General features: G+C 47.1%; 1 protein-coding gene across 3 annotated transcripts in view; it reads left to right on the top strand.

Annotated features, from left to right (window-relative positions):
- Nucleotides 1–15,000, top strand: part of nrp2b (neuropilin 2b) — an 88,784-nt gene that overhangs the window by 72,877 nt on the left and 907 nt on the right. The window contains exons 15-17 of one of the 3 annotated variants that reach the window (XM_056579667.1): nucleotides 695–727; nucleotides 10,943–11,005; nucleotides 12,310–15,000. The exon at nucleotides 12,310–15,000 is cut by the window's right edge and continues 907 nt beyond it. In XM_056579667.1, coding sequence (XP_056435642.1) covers nucleotides 695–727; nucleotides 10,943–11,005; nucleotides 12,310–12,632 — 419 coding nt within the window. In that variant the 3' untranslated portion in view covers nucleotides 12,633–15,000. Of the gene's footprint in view, nucleotides 1–694; nucleotides 728–5,468; nucleotides 8,290–10,942; nucleotides 11,006–12,309 lie in introns of those variants that run through there. The other 2 variants (XM_056579668.1, XM_056579666.1) reach the window with 2 other exon arrangements.

Here is a 15,000-nt window from a genome sequence, read left to right as displayed (position 1 = left end):
TGTGAGCCGGTCTGTCTGTCTGTCTGTCTGTCTGTCAGCCTGTCTCTCTGTTCTCCTCACATCTGTCTCAGATTTTCTTGCCATTTTGGTTTTTCATTTTCCTTTTTGGTTTCCCGCTCCGTCACCTCCACCATACACCAGGTCGTACGCACTTCAGTAAACCGAACTTCTGTGGACCCTGTCCACCTCATTCGCCCTCTCTCCGTCCCTCTTCCCCCGCCCCCCCCCCCCCCCCCCCCCCCCCCCCCCCCGCCTCTCCCCCTCCGAAAACCCTCTCGTACTGTTCCCCCACTGCTTTTTCTCTGAGTCATCCCGCCATTAATTCTGCTGCCATTAACCTCGGGCGAGGGACAGAGATAGATCATGACAGAGAGAGCAAGGATGAGGTGACAGGTTGGAAGAGAGCGAGGGTAGGGCAGAGAGATGATGATGTGAGGGAGGAAGGGGAAGGCAGAAAATATATATATAATAAAAAGAAAGGTCAGCATATTGCTATGTGTGTGTGTGAGCAAGAGATTGAACATGTAAAATTTCAAGAATTTGGCAATTCTAACCCTAACTCTCTCTCTCTCTCTCTCGCTCTCTCTCTCTCTCTCTCTCTCTCTCTCTCTCTCTCTCTCTCTCTCTCTCTCTCTCTCTCTCTCTCTCTCTCTCTCTCTCTCTCTCTCTCTCTCTTTCTCTCTCTCACGAGCAGAGCCCTTCCCAGCCTTCCCTCCAGACATGACTGGTAAGTTCCATTTCCTGTTTCCTGCTGGACCTACTTCCTGTACCAAACTGTCTGTGCTTCCTGCCTGTCGCTAAACTGAGCTTGCATTGCTACTCTGGGTCAGGGGCACCTTGTTTTGGTCTGTCCTACCCCTTGCTGACACATGTGTGTGAGGGGTGAAAAATGGGTGCTGAGGAGGCTGAATATCGGAAGAGCTCGCCCATATTGGTGTGGTGCAGAGGCTGTGATGGTTGGGTTTAATGCCTTCCTCGTGATACCCCTCTCTCTCTTCCTCTTACTCTCCACCTCTCTCTCTCCCGTCTCCCTCTACCTCTCCCTCTACTTTTCTCTCTCTTCCTCTTTTTCTCTCACATCTTTCTCTTTTGTCTCAAATTCAAAATACCCCCCCTCCCCATCTCTGTGACATTGGCACAAGGAGAGAGAGCACCTAGCCATATATCGCTCCAGCATGGCTCCCCCTCTGCATGCTGGACTGAGGCCTTGTTCCTGCGTACCAACCTCCCACCCGCTCTCTCTCTCACTCTGTGACAGCTATTGAGTTATGGAGGTATTGACTGCGAGGCATCCGTCACAAACAGGTTCACCGTCAACATCGGCGGCTGTGAATTATTCATCAGGCACCGGCGCCAATACATCGTTAGGGGTGTGGCCTGGTCCCGAAGGCCCGCCAGCGATCTCCACTCCTTGTGTTCTCACTCGCGGTGCTGTTTCCCACTGTAGAAATGCTCTCACGTCTCTGGTGAGATGATGAGGAATCTGTCGACGGCGGCGGTGGAACGTTTCCTAATTTAGCAGACGGTTTGGATCCGAGGAGATGCATGTCATTAAGGAGCAGGTGGTAGGAGCTGAGGCCGTCTCGCCGTGGAACGCCTACACGACGGCTGGAGACATCGGGGATCGAACCCCCGGTGCCTCTGGGCTGGCGGTCGATCAGTCTAACCGCCGGGCAGTGCTGTGTGTAACAGCCGAGGCCACACCTTGAGGCTTGCGTCCAATCAGCTGTTGGAGTGACTGAGTGTCTGGGGGATGCGCGGCGCTCTCTGATGGTAATATATGTACGACCGCGGGGGCCGCTTTCTGCCGCGGTGATGTTTAGTGATGCCGGGCCTGTGGCGGGGACACACACACACACACACACACACACACACAGGGATGATTCTAAACAGGGATGGCTGCTTTATTGCTGTGTATGATAAATAAACGACCACTGGAGCCGGGAGGACAAAGCGCCCTGGGTTTGATACACACTTTCCCCAACTGTTTATTAAAATCGCTCCATCAATTTAATTTAATTTAAGCTCTTTGCTATCTCTGATCCATCCTCTGCCCTCGCACCATATGTGGAGACTGAACCGTCGTAGATTACCTTTCTCTCTCCCTCACTTTCTTTCCTCTGCCATTATGCCTTTCCTCTGCCCAAAATTCCTCGGCCCCTGCAACTCTTTGCTTCTCCGGTGGTTCCTTTCTCTCCTGTGCTTTCCGTTCCTTTTCCTCTGCTTCATCCTCCTCTCCTCCATCCCCATTCCCTCTGTCTTCTTCTTTATTCCCTTCTCTTCTCTCCCCACCTTGGTGTGTGTTGGGTTTATGTCAAGTAAGCAGTAAGTCTGTGTTGGAAAAATATGGAACCCTTTCATTCTTCTTTTATTTTATTCTCCTTGCTTGTCAAGACAAACAAACAGACGACAAACAAACAGAACCCTATACTTGTTGGTGCAGATTGTTGGTGGTCAAAATGACTGCCCTGAGGTCAGTTGTTGTAGAGAAACCAAACAAGTTATTTGAGAACAATATCAGTGTATCACAGAAAAGGTTTATTTTTCATCTTTATTGCTCCCTCTAGTATACTTTATTGTTATTGAGCTTCAGTGTTATTGTGTATAATTCAACAGAACTTACTTATATCTTCAATCATGTGGTGTATATTGTGTGTGTGTGTGTGTGTGTGTGTGTGTGTGTGTGTGTGTGTGTGTGTGTGTGTGTGTGTGTGTGTGTGTGTGTGTGTGTGTGTGTGTGTGTGTGTGTGTGTGTGTGTGTGTGTGTGAGCATGTTGCGTGCGTGCGTGTGTCTCTTTGTATGAGTGTGTGTGTGTTTGTGTGTGTGTGTGTGTGTGTCTGTGAGATTAAATACTGTCAGGATGCAGAGTAGATATTTGGCATCTTATATTGTCTTTCCACTGCACTAAAATAGGATCAGTCACTGAAAAAATACCTCTTAGTTCATTTTGGCTCAAAGTCGAAGTCATTAGACAAATTGGGCTATGATGACAGCTAGCATTGCTAACTGGTATCGTATAGCCTTTACTCACTCATCGCAGAAGCGAGCGATGCTAACTGTTGATGTTAAATGGTATCGTATAGCTTGTACTCACTCATCCAATAAGCGAGCGATGCTAACTGTTGATGCTAGCTGGTATTGTATAGCCTGTACTCACTCATCTCATAAGCGAGCGATGCTAACTGTTGATGCTAGCTGGTATCGTATAGCCTGTACTCACTCATCTCATAAGCGAGCGATGCTAACTGTTGATGCTAGCTGGTATCGTATAGCCTGTACTCACTCATCTCATAAGCGAGCGATGCTAACTGTTGATGCTAGCTGGTATCGTATAGCCGGTATCCACTCATTTCATAATACGGTCCAGAGAGGTTTGCTAATTATGTGTGAAAGAACAGTGAGACCAATGGAAATGGATCTTATTTCTTATACGATGGGGTAGCCAAAGTTGAACATGTTGAGAATATACTAAATATGTGCCAGCGGTTTAATAGCTGGGCGGTTGTGGTCAGCATTGCTTGAGCTAGATTTGTTGAGCAACATAACAGGACTTTTGTTCCTTAAATGTTGCTTTGATATGCTATGATAAAGTCTATCTATCCTTTAACTTTACAGTTGAAATGAATTGTTGCTAGGGTTATTTCTTGATCTGTCTCAAGCTGTTCAGGTGGTATCTGTGACAACAGAAGGAGATGCATTTAGTTTAAACATTCTTAAAAAAGAACGTAATATACTCAAAATACACAGCGTATGCCGGTTAGACCTACCTCAAACCCAAGCATGTCCTTGTCCAGTTTGTAATTATGGTTCATCGGTTGCGCCTTCTTTTAACTGCAGTAAACCCAGAGCATCTTGACCACCATGGAACTTTGTTGGATCTCGATCGAGAAAGCATTTGGCTTGTGGCAAGAAATGGCTGGCAGTCTGACCGATTTTGCATGATGGTGCAAAAGCACACACACACACACACACACACACACACACACACACACACACACACACACACACACACACACACACACACACACACACACACACACACACACACACACACAATAGCACGTATATTATGCTAATTTCCCACAAGGAAGAATTCTCTCACAACCTGACCCCCCACGGTTAATCCTGCATTAAACGCACCTTATCCCATGAAACAGGAAATCTCCTCTATCAAGAGGGTTTCCTGCACATAGATAGATTAGTGTTCATGGAGGAAAGTTAAAAGTGTCTTTTAATCCCTTCTTCAACGGGCCACTCTGCAACAGAGCTCCCATGTAGTTTTCTCTCTCACCAGAGTACCCGCTCAGATCTGAAGAAGCATAAAAGGGTGGATGTTTTAGTAAATGTGTGGCGAGGCCGACAGCGCAGGCTCTCTTAACGCGCAGCTTTACAATCAGAAGGCAGAGGAGACTGTGAGCGTGCTCCAGGTTCTGAGTCTCTATGGTGCGTTTGAATGCTTTACTTTTATCCACTTTTTCCTTCTGTGGTTCAGTCTCTTTCATTAGACTTATTTTTTTCTCCTTTCATTTAATGCAGGATTAAATATATCATCACTGGATTACTCCTTCTCATGCTCTCTGGCCCGGCTCTGTCTTTCTCTTCCTCGTTCTCTCTCTTTCTCTCTCCCGCTCTCTCTTTCTCTGTCTCTGTCTCTGTCTCTCTCTCTCTCTCTCTCTCTCTCTCTCTCTCTCTCTCTCTCTCTCTCTCTCTCTCTCTCTCTCTCTCTCTTTATCTCATGTTGGCTCTTTCTCTCTCTCTCTTTATCTCATGTTGGCTCTTTCACCTTTCACTTGTGATTCCTTTTCATTCCACTTTCTGCTGGCTTCCTCTGCGTTTCTCCTCTCTTCTCTCTCGGCTCCATTCCTTCGTTTTAACTCCAGCCCAACGGCCCACATATCTTAAAAACAATGACCTCACTGCCCCTCCGCCCACACTGCTCCTCATTCAGATCTGGAATGATGCGTTCGCTGCCTAACTACGGCTTTGCACCGACCAATCAAATCCTGCGGTTTCAGCATGGCATGACTCTGTAAATGTGCAGCTAATGCCTGCGCTTTCCACGTTGACAAAAGCACTACGTGTCACAGATTATAAAATAAAGTAGTAAGCAGTATGCAGTTGACCTTATGAGAATTGTTGTCCTGAGCTAAATATACAACACCATTTTGATTGCTGGTGCTGACGTGTCTAAATGTATTAATAAAGAGGCTCCTGATTATGTTTAAAGAAGTTAACATTCTGCCTAGCAACCTTCACACGTCAGACATTAACATTGAACTTGTCAACTGCGGGACAGATCTGCTCACTGATCCCATTGCTTATTAACTATAACTTCCTAGCTGCTTAGTGACTGTAATGCAGTCATTATGAACTTTTTAGGGTAGGGTATTATAGGCAACTCTGCACCCTGCATAGCTGCCTGACCCCGCCGCTAGGCCCACCTGTAATGTGTCCTCCTGCCCTCCAGGGGGAGCCATGTGTGGGACGGAGCCCACCGTGAACACTATGGCGGCGCGGTCCGCCCCGGCCTATTGGTTCTTTGTGTTGGTGGGGGGCGGGGCCCTGTTGCTGCTCACCGCGGTCACGCTGCTGACGGTGCTGTGCTGCCATCGCTGCTACCTGGCCAACAAGAAGCAGAGCAGGACCACCTGTAGCCACCTCCACCACCACCACTCAGTGCTGTACCACGACAACGAGCTCCGCCCCCTACACCACCAACACGCGTACCAACAGCCCCAGGGCCCGCCCGCCTACCCGGGGTACCGCCCCAGACAGCCGCCCCAGTCCCTGCAGCAGCAGCAGACTCTGCAGCAGCTCCCCGCCCCCGGCCCGCAGTGCGTGTTCCTGCCCAGTGCCCCCGCCCTGCCCAGCCTGGAGTCCATGCTCAACATCCGCTTGGACAAGGACGAACTGTACGACTCTGTGTGTTAAAGATCGGCTGCTACTGCTGCTGTCTGTGGCGGCGGTGGCGCTGGTGGACATGTTCAGAGCATTTTTAGCCTCCTGTTTCGAGAGGGGTATCCCTTGGATATAAAGGGGTCGAAGGTCGGTGGGGATCCCTGGGTTGACCCGTAGAAGGAAGGGATTGTCACACTGGCGTGTGTTTTGGCGCACAGAACTGCAGTACTCCCTGTACACTCAGGGGGGCGTCGAGAAAAAGTGCTACAATGCACCATTACGAGTGAGACTTGATGGGACGTATCACAGCTATGAGTAGTTTTGAAGTGTGTGTGTGCCGGTGGGGAGAATTTATAGATAGAGAATTAAAATGACACAGTGGTTGATGCGCCGTAGCGGTTAAACAAAGACCATACGATTTATTGATGACAGGGAGCAGCTGGGCATGCAATGAACAGATGGACTGACACTGGCTTGATGTTGGCACACACACATTCATACACATACACATAGACTCTCACTCACACACACACACACACACACACACACACACACACACACACACACACACACACACACACACACACACACACACACACACACACACACACACACACACACACACACACACTCACATTTTCCACACCTGACAGGTAGGTTATTCATAGAGGAGTAAGACACACCTGTGGGGGGGATTTGATATTTTCTTGGACGTGAAGGATTTTCAGAAAAAGAGACGCCCGGTCTGATCTGTGGCTTGTTAGCTGTCAAACAAGGAACTAGACACGCCATGTTGTTTTTAGGAATTAACTAGAGGATGGGATGGGCTGGAAGGGGGAGAGAGAGAGAGAATACATTTGTGTGTGTATGAGTATGACACTGCACAATACAGCCACTTTGAGACAGTGTGTACAGACAAGTGTGTGTGTATGTGACTGTACGTGTGCTCTTCAAACAATGTGTGGTTGTTTTGTTCTGGGGGAATCTGGCTCCCTCAGCCATGACATATAGTATATCAAGATATATAAAAGAAAACATTTTCCCGATGCTTTTACCATTTGTGCCATTTTTTTGTGTTATTTCATTAGGATTGAAAACCCAATTTTTTCCCTTCTCTCATAGAATGCCCTTTCTGCTTTATTATCCTAATGCATTTTCAGCTGGTTACTGCTTATGTAGCCATATTGTGCCCTTTCAGACTTTCCCTCTGTCTCTCCCTCTCTCTCTGTCTCTGTCTCCCCCGTCTCCCCCTCTCTCTCTCTATGATTTACATATAATATGCGTCAGTGTGGCAGCTTAATGCCTCACCCTAATCAATGAGGGTCTTTAGCACAAACACAGAAATGATATATGATACGTGTTTATGTTGTGCTGCCGTTGCAGGTTTACTCAAATGGTTCTTTATTTCTTTCTGTCTTTCTCTATTTCTTTCTTGTTTCTTGTTAGCCTTGCACACACACACACACACACACACACACACACACACACACACACACACACACACACACACACACACACACACACACACACATACAAACACACTCTCTAAAGTCTTACGCTCTCTTTCTCTCTTTTTCTCTTTCTTTCTCTCTTGCTCCCTCTCTCTCACACACACACACAACCACACACACACACACACACACACACACACACACACACACACACACACACACACACACACACACACACACACACACACACACACACACACACACACACACACACAACCACACACACACACACACACACACACACACACACACACACACACACATACACACACACACACACACACACACACACACACACACACTGCCCCCCTGTCGATTTCGTCTCGATTTGGAGCAGGCGTTGGCACCTTGTCACACAGTGCTTTTAAATCAGCGGCCCACGCCTCTTACGTCTCCGTCACAGATTGCTTTGAGACCCTTTAATATTTCTAATTAGTTAATGGAACACATTGCCTTTATGAAATCCTGCAGTAAGCATTTCCAGGCTGGCTGCTTTTTCCTTCCCCCGTCCACCCCGCATCTCCCTGCCTTCCCTCCGCTTCTCCTACAAAATATTAACGAGTGTAAGCACTCCACGGGGTCCTCGGCCCCTTCAGGACGGGGGCACACCGTGCTAAAGAGCCATCCACAGCTGTGCCTGAATAGAAAAAAAAGAATAGAAAAAGTCCCCGTCCCCCCCTTTTCATTCTTGCGGTTAGTAATTGGCGAGGGGAGATAAAGCGAGGGGGGGGGGGGTTTAATCTGCTCTGGGCTGCGAGCGCTGCTTCCCTCTCCGGGTGCTCCGCCCGCCGGCTCACCGCCAGCGTCGTTAGAAAGTGTTCAACCGTCTTCCTCCTCAGAGTTTAGCTCCTTTACTTTCTATCTGCTCGCTTTCATCATCTCCGCCTCTCGTCGCTGGGCTTTTAACATATTGCTGGGGAGGGGGGTTGGGGAGGGGGGTTCAGAGACGTGCCAGGTGAGAAGGTAGCCTGGGGGCTGTAAGGGGAAGTGGGGGGATGGTCTTTGGGTTAGCGTGGTACCCCACCCACAATGAGATCAGACCCAGGGAACACAGACGGCTCAATCAGGGTTCAGGCCAGCTCCTTTGGATGGTGCTGCATTTGATCAAACAGATGACTGGAGATGATTCAACGTTCATGCCTGTAATATAAATAGATGGATGCTCCCGCTCCTTCTGGGTGGTGGTGGTCGGGGTGGGAGGTTGATGCGCGTATTACGCAGGAATGATGGCGAAATGTAATTCATGTTAAGTATATGTTTAAAGACCCCCCCTCAGGACATAATGAAGTTCGTAATCTGCAGGAGTGCACTGATCATCTCTCTCTCATTCACTCTCTCTTTCTCACTCTCATCGCTCTATCTATCTCTCACACTCTCTCTCTCTCACTTTCTCTCCAATGTGCACTCAGTCTTTCTGGTTTAATATGGCTGCGTTAATTATCTCTCGCTAGCGCTTTCTCTCTACCTCTATATTTTTCGCTGTCGCCCTGGTTAAATATGGTTTGGTGAGCTCTCTTCCTGTCTTTTATGATCTATCTAGTTTCATCTGGTTTTGTCTGGATCAACTGCCTTGTTTTATTTGACAATGTTTTATTGTTTGTTTTTCACTACCAGAATCACTGTTGGTAACCTATAACCTTTGACCTTACTTCTAAAAGATGAGGCACATCCGATGATTGCCTATCTGGTGTTTACAGTCCTATTCTTATTTTGTGACTCTATGCCTTCTTTGAAGATGTTGATATTGTTCTTATTTCGTAAGTATTGCTCTAAGAGTGTCTTGTGCACGACTGACAAGGGTTAGAGTCAGATATGATGTATGACATATCTATAACTGATCATATACGGCATAATGATGATACAGGGGATTTGGTTGAGTGCTATGTATGCACCCACCAGCACAGCTCTTTGATAAACTGGAAGCACTTTGGTCTGCCTTTGTGAATGTGAGGCCTTGACTCTGACCAGCTCCTCAGCAACCTGATTGTTGATACCTTTTTCATACTGTTATCATTCATTTTCACTAAGTGGCCTCCAAATAATAAGTCCCAAAAAGTATTGTCCGCCTGACTTACTGATACTTAATGTAGTGTTACCCACTGAGCGATGAATCATTGCAATAACTTAGACATACGTCAATCAATTATTGAAATGAGCATTGACCTTGGGCTAAATAATCAAGGTGAGGGGTTAAAGGTAATTTTTAGGTTTGATATTTGGCAAATCATGGTTTATGTATCTTCTCCTGTTTCAACTTAGATTTGACCTCACCGTATTTCATCTTTGTTAATTAAGAAATTGTAAATTTTGTCTATTTTCCATGGCATTTAAGTGCATTTATTTGTATTTGTATGTTTAAAGTGATTGCGGATAACTATAGATACCAGTGCCTGTATATTCTTACAGTGTTTTATGAAGGAATACGTCTTTATCGCACTTAGGGAAACGAAGTCGAACACAGTCTTTTTTATCTCCATCAAATTAGTTTCTCATGCCTTATCTTTTGAATATTTATTACTTTTTATTTTCATAATGCAACAATGGTTCCTTTAGCACTGGAAGCAACCTACTGTCTGCTGCCCCTGGATATTGCTCCTTTCTTTGAAAAAGAGCAAAATTATAATATAAATGTCCTTAAATAGAGGCTGATTTGAACCGAATGGAGCACCAAACCCTGCCTGGTCTTGCACCTCAGCCCGTCCTAGAGATATGAAGCTGTCTTCTAGCCTGTTTACATGCTGTGGTCTTGGAACTAAAGTAACTCAAATGTACGGAATGGAATGGTAATAAAATGTGATATTTTTCTATGAAACACCTTGAATGGGTTTATTTTTGAAGGGAACTTTCCTTCCCCCCGCTCTCTCCCTCCAACTCTCCCTCTCTCTCTCTCCCTCTCTCTCTCTCTCTCTCTCCCTCTCTCTCTCTCCCTCTCTCTCTCTCTCTCTCTCTCTCTCTCTCTCTCTCTCTCTCTCTCCTCTCTCTCTCTCTCTCTCCCTCTCTCTCTCTCTCTCTCTCTCTCTCTCTCTCTCTCTCTCTCTCTCTCGCTCTCTCCCTCCCACCCCCCTCTCTCTTTCTCTCTCTCTCTCTCCCCCTCTCTCCCTCTCTCTCTCTTTGAATGAATGAAGATCTAGACGATGCTTATCACATAATGAAACTCTCTGGATAAGGGTCAGGCTCGCTCCTATCTCTCTTTTTTGATACAGCAAATAAGGGGAATAATGGCGGCTTCCCGCCACGGTACAGAGGACTCCCACCGAGCGTCACTCAGGTGTGCTTGATGCTGTCGAGTAAATACCTCCCTCTAAGAAGTGGTTTCGGTGTAAAGAACTGTGTGTGAGGTGGGCGTCAGATAGCCATCGCTTGGCAGCAGATAGGGTAGTTTGACGCCGTACCGGGCCGCGAAGGCAAGCTCTTGACATAACACGAGATTGGGTCCGGGAGTTATCACCTTCTGTTGTTGACTCTGTGAAGTTCTCTGTGCTCCCCTGTTCTCCTCAAGGCTCAACCTTGTTTTCCTTTCTCTCCTTGGCAGATCCAAGACCTATTGACTTTGGAAAAGACACTGTTTTCAACCAGAAACCCCGCTTCAACGGAGGTGAGGCTCCGGTTACAACGCAAACACTTAATCGCGCCACCTCCTCTCCTCTCCGCATCAATCCTCTTCTCCCTCGCCGCTCTCGGCCACCTTCTCCTCCTCCTCTCTCCTTCACTTCTTCCTTTCTGTTGTTCATTTTCACAGTAAGATTACATGGCTAGGCCGGAGAGAGTCCTCGATAAGCCTCATTAGGAGCAGGCTAGCATTAGCTCTGTTTCAGGACTAATTCTACACTTCTCCTTCGTAGAAGTAGCCCCTGAGCAAAGCTAATTCTGCATAGCACTAGCCCTGGAGCAGCGTTAGGTCAGAGAAGGGCTAAAGCTATGCAGTTTTAGCCCTGGAGCAGAGCTAAAGCTACATAGCGTCATCCCAGAAACAGAGCTAATGCTACATCGTGTGAACTATGCTGTCCAGCTTTGCCTCTGGCTCTCCATGTTTTAGCTTTGTTACAACAAAAACCAAGCCTCTGGCTACATACAGAGTCAGGTCTATTTAAGTGTGTGTGTGCGTGTGCGTGTGCGTGTGCGTGTGTGTGTGTGTGTGCGTGAGTGTTTGAGAACCAAGAAAGACAGGCACGTTCCCTCTGGGCATCTGGGAAAAAAACCTGCTGTCTCTAACAATCAGATTATTTCATGTGTATGTGTGGCTGTGTGTGTGTGTGTTGCACACTCCTTAAAAGGAGTTTAATCAAGTCTCTTGACGGGAACAACAGAGAACACTTCGTTCTCGGCTTCAATCTTACTCTTATTTACTATGTTTACTTCCCTAAATGCAGTCCTTTACTGGCTTGTTCACGTGTCTAATACATAACACATTAGACATTTTGTGGGATAGCTTAGCGTGATTTTTTTTGTGTTTGAAATCGTTTAAGCTATGGCCCTTCGTAGATCACTATGCATTATTCATGTGTTATTAATTAAGAAAGAAAGACTTTCACAATGTTTGCAGTGCACCTGCTGCAAGATGGTCTAGCCCCTACCTCTAGTCCTTACCTACATGTAATTTAATCAATCCACTTTGTTGAGCAATTGCAGCATGCTCTGTATATATTCTGTTATATTGCAGTCCCTATACTTGCCAATAGCTGACTGTGCACAAGGACCTGGAGTCTGGTTACTGACTAGTGACACTGAGCTCATAACATGGTTCAACATCAGTTTGTCGGGATTCACAAAAGGCTGCCTCCAAAAGCTTATTGAACACATTGTTAAAATGAATCCACTCCAGTTTGAGAGAAATAGAACCCTCTGCTAAACACCAAGTACCAAACGTTAACCCATCCTCCCCCCCCCCCCCCTTCCCAGGCTACGTCTTTCCGGGATGGCCGCCCTCCTCTTCCACCCCGTCGTCGGCGGACCCGCCCTCGGTGACCCTGGTGTCGGAGAAGGACAAGGACAACGCCTGGCTGTACTCCCTGGACCCCATCCTGCTCACCATCATCGTGATGAGCTCCCTGGGTGTGGTGCTGGGCGCCGTGTGCGCCGGCATGCTGCTCTACTGCACCTGCTCCTACAGCGGCCTGTCCTCCCGCTCCTCCACCACCCTGGAGAACTACAACTTTGAGCTGTACGACGGCATCAAGCACAAGGTGAAGATCAACCAGCAGAGGTGTTGCTCTGAGGCGTGAGCGGGCGGGCGGACAGAGCAGCCCCCCCCCCCCCCCCCCTGCGGGGGTCTCATGGTGAGGGCTGAGGGTGGAGGAGTGGATGGTTGGACAAAGGACTGATGAAGGGGGAGGAGGGCGTGGATGAGGGAAACGTCCGACATGTGTTTGCTACGTCTGCTCCTGTGATTGTAAAGGATGGGAGTCCTTTTTTGTGTACGCCTCATGATGGAACCGAAGCAGCACTACTTAGATGAGTCTCAACGGCCACCTCAACCAACCCACCCAATTGCTGGCCCCTCACCCCGCAAGGCCCCGCTGGTTTTGATGTCCGAAGGGGGAGAACTTTTGAATGCCAACCTCCTCCTTCTCCTTTGCTGTTGATGTCTGATGGGGGGGAAAGACTTTGAGCTCTGTTAACCCCTGACCTTCTCATGTGCCAAGTGTATGGAGTCCCACCCCCTCCCCCTCCCCCTTTGCGCCTGCCCACCCTCACCTGCTTTTAGGCCTCAATCGGGGTGGGGGGGAGTGACTGGATGGATTACCCCCTCTTACCAACTCCCCAGCTCCTCCTCTGCCTGCAGGAGAGAGTCTGCTTGATGATTAAAGAATAAAAAAGCCTGTGAATGAATGAAGGAATGAATAACATGAATGACAACTTGAACGACCAGCATTGAAATGCAAACCCACCGGCCAGCAGAAGTCGGTAAAATTGTGACAATCTGGGTGCTTGGACCTTGGGCTAACACGCCAATAGAGTTCTCCAGTAGAGTTCTCCAGTAGAGTTCTCCAGTAGAGGTCTCCAGTTTAGTTCTCCAATAGAGCTCTCTGTTAGAGGACTCTGACATGGACTTTCTTGGAAAGAACTAATGCTAGTAGTCCTCATCCACTTGAATTTCAACGTTTGCCAATGATGACAAGAAGAAAGATTCAAAGGTCCACCTCAGACTGCAACGGAAGCCTTTGGTACTTCTCCCAATGGACCTTTTAGTGTGGGTTCATTCCCTTCAACTCCATATCAAACGAATGCCTATCCCCCTCGCTTAAACATGTCATGATAATGACAGTAACCACAACATTTATAACAACACAACTCAAACGAATCCAGATTTCTGAGAGTGAAAACCTGATGAAATGATGAAACATCGATGTCTGTTTGTTTGTTGAAGGCAGTTAATAAATATGAGTTCTATCAGTTTGAAAAGCCGGGAGTACATTAGCATGTCGGTTAGCTTACTAGCGGTGCTCGCTCGCTACTTGTTCGGTCTGCGCTTCGTGAAAAACCAGTGGCATAGAAGAGTGATGGTGATTGTTTGGTTGTTTTCTGTTTTGTTTTAGCATTGTGTCTCTTTAAAAAAATGAAAATTTAAAAGACAAACCAGCTTCAGTTTTTGTAACAGCCCTGTAGGATATTTTTCGCCATTTTTAGACATACCTTTATTTTTTAGTTGAGCACGATCCATTGTCACGTCATTGCTCATGGACGTCACTGTTTCTTGATTTATCTTCTTTTGTTTAACACATTTTCTGTTAGAAACAATCAGTTTAAAGATAAAAGTAGACGAGTAAAGGAAATGAAAGACAGAAATCTATCGAAATCTAACATGCTGTTATGAAGTCCTGCTTTAGATCCAGTATTCTAGAGTTTGTGTTTGATATATATATATATATACATATATCTATTTTTATTTCTTGTTTTTTGACTGTATGAGCGGCCGACATTATACAACACATTGGTCAGATACTGTGTGAGCAAACTGCCAGTGATTGTTTTATTGCAACCTATGGATTGCCAATGAGCTGAAACAGTGTTCAAGTTTCCTTTAGTGGTGGTGTTGGTGGAGTGACACCCACCCAACAACTCCCACCCCTTTCCACCCCCAGTCCCTGAACAGAGGGCCGATGGAGCCCCAGAAGCGGAGGTGTTTCTTTGGACACACACACAAGCGAGCCTTAAGCTGACCTACAGTACAACGCTGTATCGGATGAGAGCCATGGTGGACAGCCAGTGCCGCTGGAGGAAGACTATTAGGGCCTCCACTGATGGAGCAACACACAGACAGAAACACGGACACACACTGACACACAGACACACACTGATGCAGCGAGAGTCACACAGACAGGCACGCAGACAGACGGGGCAGACTGAGAGAAGTTTGGATCGGAAAGAGAGAGACATAAAGGGAGAGTGAGACACAAACGGGTTGCGAGACACTCACAGAACATAAACAGACCAGTAGGGTGAAAGGAAAAGCCAGTATGCCCATCAGTTAGAGAGAAAGAGACAGGAAAACAAACAGATTAAAGCTAAGTAAACCCCGACCTGGGCTTAATGATTCACATCCAGACATGTTTTGTAAACTATAAGGGAGAGTAGATCTCCTTGTGTTGA

Source organism: Gadus chalcogrammus, chromosome 20 (assembly GCF_026213295.1).
Source record: "Gadus chalcogrammus isolate NIFS_2021 chromosome 20, NIFS_Gcha_1.0, whole genome shotgun sequence".
NCBI lineage: Eukaryota > Metazoa > Chordata > Actinopteri > Gadiformes > Gadidae > Gadus > Gadus chalcogrammus.
Note: the sequence above shows the minus strand (reverse complement) of the source record. Positions and strands in the feature narration are given on the sequence as shown.